Below are 16345 nucleotides of genomic sequence, written 5' to 3'. Positions count from 1 at the left end.
CTTATTGTTTCTACTCCCCATAGTGTAGGGAAATTTATGCACTGGTGGTACGTTGAGGGGACCGCTTTCATCTGGTGCAACCATGGTCTTCCCAAGATGACGTTGTAGGTGGAGGGGCCGTCTATAACCAGGTACCTGACTTGTTTGTTGACTCCTCCCACATAGGTTGGGATTACTATCTCGCCTAGTGAGCTGGCTGTTTCTCCACTGAAGCCTACTAGCGGAATAGTCTTCTTCTGTAAATCCTCTCGCTGAATCCCATATTTTCTATAGTTTTCAGCATGATTAGGTTGACCGAGCTTCCTGTATCTACCAAGACCTTTCTAACTGTGCAATTGGCCATTGACAAGGTGATAATAAGTGTGTCATGATGTTCTCGTTCATCGTATGTATCTCCTTCATCAAAGCTGACCGCTGGTAGATCGCTATGAGAAATTCTACAAGAATTGGCTGACATGTCGCCTTTGATCTCGGTGGCACGTCTCTTAGCTGCTGAGTATGTCAGCCCACTTAAGTCTGAGCCGCCTGTTATCACGTTTATAATTTTGGTGCATGTGGGTGGGTCTGCCGGCTTGGCGGAGCCTACCTTATCCTGCTGCTTGCCCCCACGTGGTAACAGGTGACTCAGCTTTCCTTTTTCGTACAGGCGCTTGATCTCTCTTCTTAATGTGTAGCAGTCCTCAGTGTTGTGTCCGATATCACGATGGAATTCACACTTCTTCTTGCTATCCTTTCTCCAAGCTTGCTCTCCTACTGGTGGGTTGGGCCATCTGACTCTATCTCCCATTTCCGTGAGTGCCTTCAAGATTTCTCCGATACCTGTAGTGAATCCATATTCTGCCAGAGTGGGGAGTAGCTGATTTTCCTCGATTATGTTGACTCCCCTCCCATATGGTCTGTATCTCTCATCCTTCTTGCTGGTAGTTTGCTTTCTTCCTGACTTCTCCACGGCTGAGGTACTAGAAATACTTGGTGTGCTCAATAAGCTGGCTCTGGCTAGGATATCTTCCTCCAATCTGATTGCGGCAGCTGCCTTTTCCTGCACTGCTTCGAAACTGTGGCAGAGATGCATAGTTAGCTGCTTGTATAGGTCGGAGTCGTGGTGGAGGCCTCTTCTGAAGGCTTCTACTGTTGTTGAGACATCACACTCTCGTACTGCTACCTTCTCATTGTTGAACCTAGTATTGTATTCTCCAATGCTCTCTTCTGCCCCCTGGACGATTCTGTATAGATCTCCTGCATGCTTCTGTGGTTTTCCGCTGCTTGCGAACTGTTGAGTGAACGCGTTCACTAATTCGGCAAACGTAGATATCGACCTGTTGGGCAGGCTTACGAACCATCGAAGTGCTGGTCCTGTTAGGGTGGACCCGAACCCTTTGCACATGTAAGCCTCCTTGACTTGCCCTATAGTTGTTACTGTCATCATCTTCTGCTTGTACTGACTTATATGATCAAAGGGATCTGTCGTACCATCGAAGAGAGGCATATTTGGATTTGTGAATCCCTTCGGCATGGCTGTGATAGATATGGTGTCCACGAATGGTGAGTCGGCGTAGCTGTCTAGAGCTGCTTTCTCGAGTGGGGGTGGCAATCCTGGGACCCTGCTTAGTATTTCTTTTAACTCAATCATCGCTTTTGTGATCTTTGAACTGAGTCCGTCTCATCACGCTCTTTGGTTCAATATATTGCCTCCTGATCCGAGCTCTTGATGGTTCTGATGTGTTCCAGCTGCTAGAGGAGTTGTTGTAACAAATGTCCCCTGCTGCCAGTCCATTTGTTGGTTTGACTCAGATCCTGCTCCAGGCGTCTGATCGATCGTTGTGGGGCTGCTGACAGGGATGCCACCTGCTCGTGTCGCCACACAGCTGGCCGGCGGCCAGTTATCCGGTGTGAGGTATCCCAGCCCTCGCGGGGTTATTCTTTCATCTGTTGGTACTGTAGCCAAATCCAATCTTGTTATTATTTCAGCTGGTATCTGCCTGCTGCCCGATGCTCCTTGTGTCAGATCTAACAAGGGAGATCTTCCTTCACCTGTCCTGCTCGCCGGGGTGACAGACTGCTGTTTTAGGATATCTATCTGCGCCCAGAGCTCTCTGTCCCTCTTTCTTGCTTCGGTTTCAGCTTTCTTCTGGTCTTCTCTCATGTTTTCCATAGCTTTCTGAAGATTCTCCACGCCAGTAAGCAAGATCTGCGTGGGACTAGGTGGCGGAGTGAGGCCTGAATTTGATGTTCCCTTATCTGATCTGGCTTGGGCCGTGACAGCAGGAGTCTTAGGTGGTAAAGAGGTTTTTGTTGTCGGTATGATTCTTGAGGTGTGTCCGGGAGCCTGCGTAACCACCGTTGATGTTGGTTTTTGAGTAGATGGTGACAGTGGCGATGGTTGCCTGCTCCCTGACACGGCTTCAGATGCTTGCTTATCCATTGTATATCTAGAGTATCAACGATTGACGACCACAATGCCCCACGGTGGGCGCCAAACTGTTTACGTATTTTTACCCAAGTCGATTGATTAGGGTCAATGTAGTCTTACTCGTTGGTTGATTGTATGATCGTTCGTATGTCAATAAGTAAACAAAGCACGTAATACAAATTGACACGTAAGATTTTGGTGACACGGAAAACCCAGTGTGGGAACAACCGTGGGAGGGACTGTACCCAGCCAAATATTGCACTATATGTTAATAGGAGGATGATTACAATAGTAGCGTAATGCAAATCTTGCTGGTGCCAGGTGTCAGGCCTACAAGATCTTGGACGAATGTATTATTGATAATAATATGTCGTGGTGTTGATGTACTCTTGAACATGAATGTGCGAATATGGATGTGTTGAATGTCTTTCTTGATTTGCTTCCTTGGCTATTTATAGGGTAAGAACCCTATATATGTCATACTTTGAATATGGAAAGGAATATAATTTCCATAAGAACTCTTGCCATACTTGGCCGCCTTTCCCAATTCTCCCTGATCTCCATAACTTCTCCCTAACTTCTCCCTAACTCCTCTTTCCTTAACCGGACGCCTTCTACGATGGGCTCCTAATCTTCCTTTTGGCCCGTTTCCCCTTTCTCCAATCCGCGGGCTTATTTCCTCTTTATCACTCATTCCATAGCTTTTAGTTTACTAAGTGGGCCTCCTTTGTTGTGCTATTTTTAGCCCAAACAATAATCATTTAGGTTAATTAATAAGTTGTTCGAGATTTAAACACAAACTTAGACTTAAACAATGTGAATACAGCAGAAGTACTAAAACTTATGAGAAAACTTTATCGCTAAAGTGGTCCTACTCTAACTCAAATCCGAACTGAACATGTTGATATACACAAAAAACGCATTCAATGTATCCAACACAAGGTTAGTAGTAGTACAATGTGGAATGTACCACAACAATTGGCAATTGGTCTCCCTTGTGACGGGTCACCATTTGTGGCGGATATTTTGTGAGTTAAAATGGTAACAAAATGGGTTAGTGGAGAAAGGGGACCACATGAATAGTGTTGCAGAGAGAGAAAAAGTGGGTACTTTGTGAGGTAAAATGGTATCCGTTACTCCAGAGTGACGGATATGTGCCTTCACAAATGAGATTTTGTGAACAATTGGATGATGCCCCCTAAGATTTATCCAAAGAGAGAATTAGTGATAAGAGAGCGGTTAGGTATGTCATATATATTTAATTGTTATACCGACTAGTCCATGCAAAATCCCTATGCTTCCCCAAAGAGGCGGTGTTCTTAGATAAACATGTTATACTCGCGCGATGAATCAAGATCTAGGTTGCACCAAAACGGACACGGACATGGACACGTGACACGGCATCCCATGAAATTTAGGACACGGGACACGGCATTTAAATTTAATAAAATATATATTCTATAGTTATATATGTGTGATTTTATTTTTGAAAAAGTATTGAATATTAAATTTAAATAAGTGAAAGTAAAATTTACGTTAATTATAACTCATTCTCATTTCCAAAACCAAAACCAACTTATAATCAATCTATTTCGACATCTCATTACTAGTCTAAATAACCTCATTTGTCTCAAATTCAACTTATTTTCCCACCAAATTTAACCATATAACAATTCTCGCCATTTAACTTAAATTAAACTTGATTCCGTTTGGACTTTGGAGGCCAGGTGTGTCCAAATACCATGGACACGGCTCAAAATACCATGGACACGTGTCGGACACGTGCCGAAATAAAAGATGAAAGTTAGACACGGCTTTACAAGTGTCCGACACGTTTTGACGTGTGTCCGACGAGTGTCGTGTCCGACAGGAGAACGCCGATTAGGAGGAGTGTCCGTGCTAACTAGATCAAGATAAGAGCTTGCCTTTCTTTTAGTTCATGCTTCTAACTTTAGTGTAACTGTTGCTCTTGCAAGCCCTTGAAAATGGGTAAGGATCCTCTCCATTTCTCAAAAAGAAATGGAGGTCCATTACTTCTTAATGGTCCGGATTAACTCTGGGGCTGATCGGATGGTTGTAAATTTATTTGAGGAAGAAAAGGTAAATGGGTGAGAGTGAAATATATAATAGAATAATCTTTGTGAGGAGAAATGGACCAAAAAGTAATGGAGAGGATCCTTTTCCCTTGAAAATGAGGGTGTTCTCCCTATTTACCAGAAAGAGATGAGAGTTAAAAACTTTCCCGTAAGAGTTATGTTTGCGATGGCCAAACAACCAAATTGGTAAAAAAAGTGGAGGTGATTTGCCAAATTGGTAAAAAAACTATAGATTATGACAAATTGGTAAAAAAAGTGAAGATTTATGACAAATTGGCCAAAAAACTAAAACATTATGTAATTACTATTCTTACAATTAAATTTGACCAAAGTACCCTTACCTAAATTAATGACCCAAATATACACAAATTGAAAACTTGGTAAATATGGCAGTACGAGTATTCTCGGCACAAATTTTCATTTAAGACGGCACTATCCGTCTTAACTCTTAAGCATAAGAAAGATCAAGTATCATACCACTTGTGTATATAAGACAAATATATTGATATTCCCTAATCCGTATGCATTTTTATATATACAAGGGGTGTTGATTTTCGCAGTACACATTTTACTCCATACAGTACACTTTTGACGAAATTACCCCTCTCACTTCCAATCCCAAAAAAATCATGTCGTGTACTGTGCAAAAAAAGAAGAAAGAGAGAAAAAATGTATTGCGTTCTCCGGTCCTCCATAATACGTTCATCCTTATACCATCCTTTAACAACCCCCATCTCTTCGCCGGACTTCGGCAACCCACCATCCTCTCTCGCCTGATCACCAACGACTCTACCATCCCCTCGCAGCACCGACGACACAGCCCCTTCCTCTACCTGCCCCCTTGGAACATACTGCCCTCACAACGAAGTTCTAAATAAAGCACAAAAAATCCTTAAAAACATAAAAGACGTTATTAATTTCATCAACAATTGCAACTAATGAATCAAGTACATCAGTATATGTACCACTTTCGAATTATCATCCATCATTAAATTAAATCTGTAATTTAGATGTTTTTATGGTTAATAATTGAGAGAGAATTAGGTTTAGAGTGTTTTTATGTCCAAAAAAAAAAGGTTTAGAGTGTTTTTATGTGAGGGTATGCAAATGGAAAAATATGGGTAAAAAGTACTGCAATGAGTAAAATACGTACTGCGAAAATAAATTACGTTAATATTATTATAAGTTACGACATACGAGTCATTCGTGGCGAAATCGATTATTTGGCTGTGCAACATTTGAATAAAGGACGAGTTACGGATGAGATTTTTTCTTCAAATCGAGTTATTTGAACAAGGGTAGTTTTGTCAATTTATTTGGAATAAAAAAGAAATTTGAGACAGATGCAACATTTTTGGCCAATTTGTCATAAATCTTCACTATTTTTACCAATTTGTCACAATCTATAGTTTTTTTACCAATTTGGCAAATGACCTTTACTTTTTTTACCAATTTGGTAGTTTGGCCTGTTTGCGATTAAGAACATAAAACAATTATTTACGTATTTTTTTTTAAAAATCAAATAAGATTCCTCATCCTGAAAATAATGATAAAAACGAGCATTAACCTATTTCTTAATCAAACCCAAACCCTGACTTAAATTTTTTAAGCTCTACGAATTTATATCAAATTCGACCTTTAAGCTCAGATTCCGAGCCAATCTTAACCCAATCCAAACCCGAACACAAATCGACCCAATTACCCCTAATCCACATGATCACGAGTCCAAGCCTAAACTCCATTTCTATATCAAAATACCAATTCAATTGACAAAAAGATTAAATTTTTGCATAAAAATCACCAAGAAAACCATGAAATCAACCAAAACTCAAGAACCCACATACAAAAAGATCATGGTAGCATCATTTTCAGCCATGGCAGCTGAAACTGCAACCTTCCCAATTGACATAACAAAGACAAGACTTCAACTCCATAACCCCATAAATTCACTTAATTCCGTTAATTCGCCATTGTCAAACACCAATGCTTTCAAAGTAGCATTCAACATTGTTAAAAATGATGGTTTTCTGGGTTTATACAATGGATTATCACCTGCTTTAATTAGACATTTGTTTTATACTCCTATTAGAATTGTTGGTTATGAACAATTAAGGAATTCTCTTGTTGTTTTTAATGGTGATGGTGATGTTCCTCTTTTTTCTAAGGCTTTTGTTGGTGGGTTATCTGGGGTTATTGCTCAGGTATTCAATGTTTCGCCATTTCTTGTTTAAGACCGTCTTAACTTAAGACGGGTTTGTTGTAAAGGTTGATTCTTTTGATTGATTTGAGTTTTTGATTTGGGTGCTAATATGTTAAAACACAAATTCTCATTTAAGACACTATCTGTCTCAGACGAGTCAAGTATCGTACCACTTCTGTATATTAAAAGACTGTAATTTTGTTTTGATTGTTGTAGCTTTTGATTATTTGAACTGGGATTTAACATTTTGAATGTCTGTGTGTTGATGATGATTTCTGATTGTTTGATGTGGTTAATTGTCTTCTGATACTTTATGCTAATGCCATTTGATCTTATATAATACTCTGTAGTAAGTCTTTACATTCATTTCATTTCGATACGTTTGTTAAAGATATGTGATGAGAATTTTGAACAAGCGTACAGAAATGGAATGAATGGAGGGAGTATTATGTATTGGCGTATTGCTGATCGGTTAAAAACCGAGTACAGTTTTGGTAATTGAGTAGAGAAGAGGGTTTTGTAATGGCATTGGAAAAAGCTGAATGATGAATCCAGTCAATTTCGTCATGGACAGTTGTGTTAGTGAATCAGGAAAAGTAGAAGGAATGACTGAATGAGGTTAAGGCGTTTTTCGGATAGAGCTAATTGTCATTTTTCCTTATTTTGTTGGGATATGGTGATACTTCCGTATAAGGAGGCTATGTAAATGAGTAGGGATGGTTGGCGCTACATCTGAAGGAATTCTGTAGTATAATGGTATAAGCCTTCGGGAGAAGACGTGAGAGCTCCCCATAAGCACAATGCCAACGAACTTTGTTTCCCTTATTCATTTTTAGCTCGATGTAATTAGTTAGTAGGTGATCCTCGATTCCACAGGACAAACTCAACTCTCCCTTAGTACATGGAGAGTGGAATCCATAAAGATCAAGCAATGTCACTGTGGAAAATTAGAAACCTTCACAGCTTTCCTGATACTTCATGTAATACTAAGGGTGTGTTTGGATTGAAGGAATTGGAGGGAAAAGAAAGGGGATTTAAAATCCCTTGTTTGGATAGCAAATAAGGGTGGAGGGAAATGGAGGGGGAGAAATTTGGAGGGATCCAATTTCCCTCCTCCAAGCCTAATCAAAATCTCTCCACAATAGGTAAAATTTGGAGGGAAATTGTATGTAAACACCCACACCCCATTCCCCCTCCCCTTCCCTTCTCTCCCTTTCCCTTTCCCTTCCCTCCTTCCCCCTCCCCTCCCCTTCCCTCCACTTTTGCTTGTAGGCCTTCTCCGCTGCAACTATTGATCCCACCCAAACCAATTCTCCGAACAAAGCCCAAATCTTCAAAAAATTCTTGCATTTCCAAATGAAATTGGCAACTGGAAAATGTGGAGATCAAGTAGGCTACTAATCACCTCCGCGTTTTTTAAAGAGGAAAATTTGAGGTGGGGGGCATTGTAGCCTTGCTTTTGAACCTAATGGATTGCTTGTGGATAAACCTTAAGGAATATTTGTTGGCTCTTGACAATTTGCTAGGTCAGTCATTTTCTTTTTTTCCTTGTCCCCGCTGATGCAATGTCGCTGTGTAAACCCATACTCTCGTCCAGTTCGTGGGAGTGTATTTCACATGTTGAGGAAAGGCTATAGTTGATTCATGTATTGGTTGAATATTACTGCTCAAATTGTCATGTTTAGTACATTGTTGAGTTTAGAGACGACTGAATCTGGTTTGAATTTTGAGCTGTATATCAAAACTATGTCACTGTTCTTCAGTTTTGCACGACATTAATGTGCCAGCACGTCTAAGAATATAGAGACGACATCTCGACATTATATGTTACTCCATAATTTGGTCAACTTGATTTTTCTGGGTTTTTTTTTACTGTTTGTTTAGGCTTTTTTGAATGATGGTCTTATGATAGATGTATCTGTGTGCTATTTGATGATCTTTATGTCATCATCGTTTGGTGTTAATGTTGCACGTAAAGATTATCAACACCTAAGTTCATACCCTCAGGCTTGCAGGTGGTGGCAAGTCCAGCCGATTTAGTCAAAGTGCGATTGCAAGCTGATGGTTCCCGGGCAAGCCAAGGTCTACAGCGCAGATACTCCGGCCCAATTGATGCCCTAAGAAAGATCATTCAAGTCGAGGGAATCCTAGGGCTTTGGAGAGGGGTGTTCCCAAATGTGCAGAGAGCCTTTCTAGTCAACATGGGGGAGTTAGCGTGCTATGATCACGCTAAACATTTTGTAATCAGGAACAAGATAGCTGATGATAACATATACGCCCACACACTATCTTCGATCATTTCTGGTCTATCGGCTACCACACTGAGCTGTCCAGCCGATGTGGTAAAAACGAGAATGATGAATCAAGCAGCAAATGAAGAAGGTAAGATGATGTACAAAAATTCCTATGATTGTTTGGTTAAGACGGTAAAGATTGAAGGAGGAAGAGCATTATGGAAAGGGTTCTTTCCTACATGGGCTAGGCTTGGTCCTTGGCAGTTTGTATTTTGGGTCTCTTACGAAAAATTTCGGCACATTGCCGGCTTCTCTTCTTTCTGACGTACACCGGAATGTTTACGACTCAGTTGAGCTGGTTCTGCCCTCTTACTCGTAGTTTACTCCAATAATTTTAATGCTAATCAAACCGTTTTGTAGCAGTTTATGAAGTTAAAGGCGGCTTTTTTTAAGAACTACTTCGATAACACTGTAATTCCATAATGTTTCAGCTGCAAGAAGGGAGCTAATTCTGTATAATTTGAGTACTCGGTCGAATAGAAGCAAATCTTGTATTAATAAAGACAACCAAATAAACAATCGCGACTAATTAATTACTCGCGTATTCCTCATTGAATTGTATAGTTGATGCATTGGTCTTACATGTAAGACCGTCTTATATAGATTTTTGTGCCAAAAAAATACTGACGAACAAAACAGAAAAGTTTTCAGTTAATTTCATAAGAAATCTAGTTCGCTTTAATGGAATCCAATGGCTATGCAGACTTGGCAGAGTTAAAAGCTTTGTCTTGCCAACCTTTCCTGGTCCCCGAACCTATCTTGCCCTCCTTACCTGCCCTGCCTACTAATACCGCCTAGCAGCCCACCAGAACTTCGTTGCCCTACGAACCTGTCCTGCCCCCCGGAACTTTGTTGCCCTAACAACCTGTCCAGCCCACCAGAACTTTGTTGCCCTAACAACCTGTTCAGGCCACCAGAACTTTGTTGCCCTACGAACCCGTCCATCCCACCAGAACTTTGTTGCCCTAACAACCTATCCAGCCCACCAGAACTTAGTTGCCCTCCGAACCTGTCCTGCCCACCAAACCTTTGTTGCCCGCCCAACCTGTCCTGCCCACCAAACCTTTGTTGCCCTCTGAACCTGTCCTGCACACCAAACCTTTGTTGCCCTCCAGACCTGTCCCCGCCAAACCTTTCATGCATCTCAGCAGCCTTTTCCTCTTTGACTTTCCTCACCATATCGAGTATTTGAGGATCGAAGAAACGTTCACGGACATACAGCCGCTCCTCTGCCTGTATCTCCTTGACGGCACTGGGATATGGATTAGATTTGGGTTTTTCGCCAAGATCACGTGAAATTTTCTTTAAGCGAGAGTACGCCTGCTTTTTTGCCTTTTTCTCTGCTCGATATTCCATCTGGAGACAAATTAACACACACATACACACACACACTTATATGAGACCGGTTTACATGTGCGACGGATCAATTTGGTCAGATAATTAAATGAGGAATAAAAAGGTATTTGACCGGTCTCACTAAATAGAGCGTCTCATACAAGACCCCCGTAAAAACACTCTTAATTGGTTCAAGTATATATCAATGCAGGGATATCCTAAGGGAATGAAACTGAAAATTAATACGAGTAACATAAATATAAATAACCGTACATCTGCTGCAGCAATAGCTTCCTTCTCTCCCACTCCCTTTTCTTTCAATTCTAGCACCCGTGAAGCAAAAATACGAGCTGGAACAGGATTGAAACCGCTAAGCCTGTTCATAAAGAATAAAATCACAAACCACAAATTTATTGCCTAGCAATTTAGTAAATCAGGATAAAATCAACATATTCGCTTTAATAGAAAGGTTGTGAAATGGGATTACATTTCAATGCTGCATGAAAAGACAGTGACGTTTCCATTTATAATAGAGCAAAGGATTCACTAGTCTTTACTTTTGAATGGAATAAAGCAAAGTAGCTTACTAAACCAAACCGAATGAGCGATGCAATTCTAAACGCAATGTTCATTACAGATCAACATAGACTGATGTTGTTTAGAATTGGAACTTATGGATGTTGAGACACATCCTGGTAGCATTGACACAAGAAAGTAATAATATCTAACGGTCATGGGAGATTCAAAAGATTTCTACCGAGCAACACAAAGCCAATTGTCAGTCTAAGATAACCATCGTAAACATTTATGAAATTGAAAAAAAATTATATTTTCAATCTAAAACTGTGTACATCAGTAACACACAGATATTAGGGCTGGACTAACTTAGTAACTTGACATTTTTGCATGTGAAATGAGTAGACCAGTGGGAAACACGACTACAGAAAAAAAAATAAAAAATAGCGGAAAGTGTAGGGAAAAGGCAAAAGAAAAAGACGATCCACTTAAATTGATGTACCAAAGAATATGGACAAGTTTATAGGCTCTAAGTACTCTAAGGGTGTGTTTGGATTGAGTGATTTGAAGGGAAAAGAAAGGAAGGGAGAGTAGGGGATTTAAAATCTCTTGTTTGGATAGCAAATGAGGGTGAAGGGAAATGGAGGGGAAGAGATTTGGAGGGATTCAATTTCCCTCCTCCAAGGCAAATCAAAATCTCTCCACAATAGGCAAGATTTGGAGGGAAATTGTATCCAAACAACCACACTTCATTCCCCCTCCCCTTCCCTTCTCTCCCTTTCCCTTCCCTCCTTCCCCCTCCCCTCCCTTTCCCTCCAATTTTTCTATCCAAACACACCCTTAGGGTGTGTTTGGATTCAGTGATTTGAAGGGAAAGGGAGAGAAGGGAAGGGGAGGGGGAGGGGGAATGGGGTGTGGGTGTTTGGATACAATTTCCCTCCAAATCTTGCCTATTGTGGAGAGATTTTGATTAGGGTTGGAGGAAGGAAATTGGATCCCTCCAAATCTCTTCCCCTCCATTTCCCTCCATTCCCATTTGCTATCAAAACAAGGGATTTAGAATCACCTACTCTCCCTCCCTTTCTTTTCCCTTCAAATCCTTCAATCCAAACACACCCTAAAAGTCATGGAAGAAGCAAACATAAGAAAATAAAGGAGCTATTGGTTGTCTGTTACAAACTGAAGGCGAGAAGTTACTAGTGCTAAACATGAATATTAGACAAACTCCATATCAGACTATCAGTACCTGCTTAGAATTGAGGAGCATAAGGTGAAAGAAGAAATATAGAAGAGGGTAAGTTTGGTTTTTTAAAAAAGGAAAGGAATCAGCAAGAAAAAGCTGAAAGGGAGAAGTATAAGCTCGAGAAGGGAGTAAGAGTATGCAGCAAGATCAAGGACATACACCGACTTTGAGTGCTTCAATTTTCAGAGATGTTGGTTCGTGACCAAAGATAGAGAGTAGAACTCATATGAACATTGAAAATGGGGTTCTGAAAAAATAACACAGCCTTGCAAAAATGACCCCTACATCTAAGTAATGGAAAGGTAAATACAACGAGAGAAATTGACGATGGATTTTATGAAAATGAAAAGTGTAAGAAATAAAAAAAAAACTAAAAGTTTGCAAGACCAAACAATTTGAAACCACCTATCCTACTTTGTGTGAAAATGACGGTAAAAATGGGCATCTATAAGCTTAACATTTGGTTTAGATACAAATTTGGGAAGGAAGGGGAAAGAGGAGAGGGAAGGCAAGTGGTGACTTTCGTTCCAAATCTCTCATATGTTGAAACGATTTTAATCTAGTTTATAGACTATAGAGAGGATAAGAATCCCTCCAATTCAGCTTAATAAACAAACAATGAGATTATTACCCTCCAAATCCGTCCAAACAAAGCCCAACGCGAAGTGGCAACCTCGATTTCCGAACTCAGGATAACTTAAATAATCCAAGGAATCCAACAAGAGGTTCAGAAACACGAAAGGTGGTCAGCCATTAGTGAGTACTTTGTCACTTGTACTAATCTGACTTGGTCACCAGATGATCATAAAATGGTTAAGGAGAAGCCAAGGGGGTTGATGACGATAAAAAACACAGAGAGATTAGTAATTAGTTCTGCACAAATTTGAGACGGCTTCAAAATAAACAGCAAGACAAATTTGAGTTTGATTGATCTTCCGAGGGAAAACTAAAAAGACAAAAACCACATTCAATTTGGATGCACGCTCAAAGTCTCAAACACACGTTCTTCATCATTGTGAGAGTTAAATAAGTTGACATCGAGCTGAGACTTCATCAGCAACTTCTAGTGTGATTATACTTCCATGATTTGGCCAACAAAATTTAGCCATTTTGGGTAAACCGCGCATTTTCGTAACATTAAAAAAACATCAAAACAAGATCCTTATAATTTTGCCATCGGAATTCTCATTTAGTCAACTTTGTTTCTTATTTTAATTAAATTACACTAAAAAGAATAAATCTCATTGCTCTGGATTAGCATGTTTTAGAGCATTTAGGATCATTGGCTTGCATCAGCTAAACTCTTTCTTACCGTTGGCGCAACTTTCTAAGAAGAGTAATCTGTAATGAGAATGGGAAAGAAGGCGGAAAGAAACATATAATATAGAAACATAACAAGACATACTTGATAGGATCTTCATATTGTGACTCCGGATGCTTCTCGTAGAATTTTTTTACATAAGCATCTTCAGGAAGGGTGATTACATTGACTTTTCCATTGGCGCGAGGAAACACAGGAGGAGGGGACCTAGACATCATCATAAAGAATCAGTAACGTATCAGCGAATGTTTGACCATCTAATGCAAAAAATTAAACGAACATTAATCAGAATATTAAGAATCAATAACTAATGAAGAATTAAACATAAGACATTTAAAAGGCAAAACAATGAAGTTTATTACGGAGTATACTTTATAAGCCTATCTTAACAACTGGACAACCGAATCAATATCTTAAGATCCTATAGCAAGTTGTCTTTCTACAAGTCCTCGTGCAATTTGGTCCTTTCATTAACAGGTTCCTTGAAGGAGAGCTAACAAATTTTCATTGATCTAAGGAACTAGACACGTTTTACAGTGAACGGCGTTATTATCATTGTTAATGGAGTGACTATAGACACAATTGAAACAAAAAGAAGAAGCACAACAGAGAAGCACACGTTCACAATCATTGGGGAAGGCACAATTTGCCTGAATCAAGTTAAAAAGAGTGGCCTTCATACTTCGGGAGTATGAAACAGAACATGAGAGTTTGAGACATATAAGGCGATTCTCAAAAGAATTGGACATAACGATGCAATTTTTCATCGAATCACAAAGGGTTAAAAACCATATTATACAATTATGCACTATCTGCACTGCAGCATAACCTGAGCTGCACCAAAGCGTAAAGAGCTCAAACTTTCAACGACAATAACACTATTATCTTTGTAAGTTGTGATTCAAATACTCCCACTAACAGTAGGGTAAGAGAGGACTGAATATATGCAACCTTAACCCTTGTATTGTCAGAGAGGCTGTTTCCACAACTTATAACAAAATTAGCAACGAGGATTGAATCAAGAAAGTGCTACTTCCATCTAAAAATGAGGAGCGCCAGTTTAGCGAGCCTTTTTGCTATTCCATCACAATTCAGAACTAAAGAAAGAAACGTGAAGCAATCTTCCAATTTGAACAAGAAATATTTCTGAAAAACAAAATCCATATGATCAACACATGGTCTTTGTGTCCACCTCTGCGTCTTATACATTGGTATGTACAACACATAAGTCATTTACCTAGGCCTCCAGTGTATAATTCCTAAACGACTCGAAATTCCACCAAGTTCTTTACATTACACCAAAAGAATCTCTCCGCCAAAAAATCATACTCCGTAGTACACATTCTCGACATAGGCCATCTGCTCTTCCTTATTTCAAGAATATATACCTTTCCTAGATAGCTTAAATTTCATTGGCACAAGCACAATTACAAACATCACCGGCCTATCTTAACAACAACATACTCCGAATCCTCTCCCGACATAGATCTTTCAATTCCTAACCGTCCCCTTAAATAAAGCAGAGACTACAACATTACCCCAGTACCTAATGAGGTAAATCAAATCACGGGATAAAGGGAGGTCGGATTTAAGCAAAGACTATACCAACAAAATTAAATCTTTGACACTATAAAAAGACAGACAGATAACTTGCGCAGCCGAAACAAAAGAACAAACACATACCCAAAACTACGATAACAACAGTAGAGCCTTAGTCCCAACATGATCTAGGGTCGGCTAACATGAATCATCATCGGACATCGTTTATTCATGAATCCAACAATACAGCCAAGACATACACAAAAACTAAATCATGTCAAATTGTCAATTAAACATAAAAAAGCAATCATTTTGGCAATCAAACACTGAACCACAAATAATAGGCAATCAACAAATGTATCAAAAACCCGATAAATACTAATAATAACACAATAAAAATGGCATTAAAACATGTTAACAAATAGTAACAATGGCACATTTGGGGCCGGCTCCGACAACAACCAAAGATAGTTAGCCCCAACATGATTTGGGGTCGGCTAACATGAATCATCATCCGAAACCGTTAAATTCATGAATTCAACTATACAACCAAGACAAACCCAAAACTAAATCATGTCAAATTGTCAATTAAACATAAAAAAGCAATCATTTGGGCAAATCAAACACTGAAACACAATTAATGGGCAATCAACAAATGCATCAAAAACCCAAAAAATACTAACAAAACACAATAAAATGGCATCAAAAAAACATGTTAATAAATCATAAAAATGGCTGAAAATTGAAGAAAAGAGGAAAAAGGAGACAACATTTGCATGGGTTTGAGCCAAAGAGGCTCTCTTTTAGCAAAACCCTTCACAAGTTTAGTGGTTCTGGTAAGCAAATCACCCTTCATATGCGACATCGTTTCGTTTTTTGTGATTTCAATTGATTTTCTTTCTCTCTCTACTGTGTTTTTCTTTGAGGTTTTCCACTGGGTTGTTTTGGGTGATTTGGGGTTGAAGTTGGGTCTTGAATTGCAATCGGGTATTCGAGTCAGGCACGGTTTGGGTCGGGAATCCGGATAAATCTATATCCGGTATTTTTCATACTCCCTCCTATTCCCGATAACCTTCCCTATTCATTGGTGGCACGGGAATTAAGGGTGTTTGAATTAAATAAGTTAAAGTATTGTGGTTGGGTGACATAATTGAAAAGAGAGAAGGTATTGTGGGGTATTATTGTGGGGTGAGGTGATTAAAATAAGTATTGTTGTGGGGTAAGATGATTAAAATAAGATAAAGTATGTGTATTGTGGGGTATTGTTGTGAGGTAAAGTGATTAAAATAAGCATAAAACTTTACTAAATAAGGAAAGAGGGAAGGTATTGTGAATAGATGAAAAAGGAAAGAGGGAAGGTTATGTAGAATAGGAGGGAGTATTATAACTCG

The 16345-nt window shown here is 39.5% G+C and overlaps 2 protein-coding genes across 2 annotated transcripts; one reads left to right on the top strand and one right to left on the bottom strand.

Moving 5' to 3' along the window:
- The first annotated feature begins 5982 nt into the window (after nt 1-5982).
- LOC141598747 (mitochondrial uncoupling protein 3) lies at nt 5983-9390 on the top strand. The gene is made up of 2 exons (XM_074418501.1): nt 5983-6707; nt 8722-9390. Exons 1-2 carry the CDS (start codon nt 6318-6320, stop codon nt 9262-9264), a joined length of 933 nt encoding a protein of 310 aa, XP_074274602.1. The 5' UTR covers nt 5983-6317; the 3' UTR covers nt 9265-9390.
- Nucleotides 9391-9511: 121 nt separating this feature from the next.
- Nucleotides 9512-15916, bottom strand: LOC141598746 (uncharacterized). Its single transcript, XM_074418500.1, has 4 exons — nt 15725-15916; nt 13500-13622; nt 10609-10711; nt 9512-10356 (listed from the first exon to the last, which is right to left on the bottom strand). Exons 1-4 carry the CDS (start codon nt 15817-15819, stop codon nt 9769-9771), a joined length of 909 nt encoding a protein of 302 aa, XP_074274601.1. The 5' UTR covers nt 15820-15916; the 3' UTR covers nt 9512-9768.
- Between the last annotated feature and the right edge of the window lie 429 nt (nt 15917-16345).

Source organism: Silene latifolia, chromosome 9 (genome assembly GCF_048544455.1).
Source record: "Silene latifolia isolate original U9 population chromosome 9, ASM4854445v1, whole genome shotgun sequence".
NCBI lineage: Eukaryota > Viridiplantae > Streptophyta > Magnoliopsida > Caryophyllales > Caryophyllaceae > Silene > Silene latifolia.
Note: the sequence above shows the minus strand (reverse complement) of the source record. Positions and strands in the feature narration are given on the sequence as shown.

Coding starts and splice junctions, on each gene's coding strand:
- LOC141598747 (XM_074418501.1), top strand. CDS start 6,318: ATGAAATCAACCAAAACTCAAGAACCCACATACAAAAAGATCATGGTA. Junction 6,708..8,721: donor TATCTGGGGTTATTGCTCAG/GTATTCAATGTT, acceptor TCAGGCTTGCAG/GTGGTGGCAAGTCCAGCCGA.
- LOC141598746 (XM_074418500.1), bottom strand. CDS start 15,819: ATGTCGCATATGAAGGGTGATTTGCTTACCAGAACCACTAAACTTGTG. Junction 10,712..13,499: donor CAATATGAAGATCCTATCAA/GTATGTCTTGTT, acceptor CTTTATGAACAG/GCTTAGCGGTTTCAATCCTG. Junction 10,357..10,608: donor AAGCTATTGCTGCAGCAGAT/GTACGGTTATTT, acceptor ATTTGTCTCCAG/ATGGAATATCGAGCAGAGAA.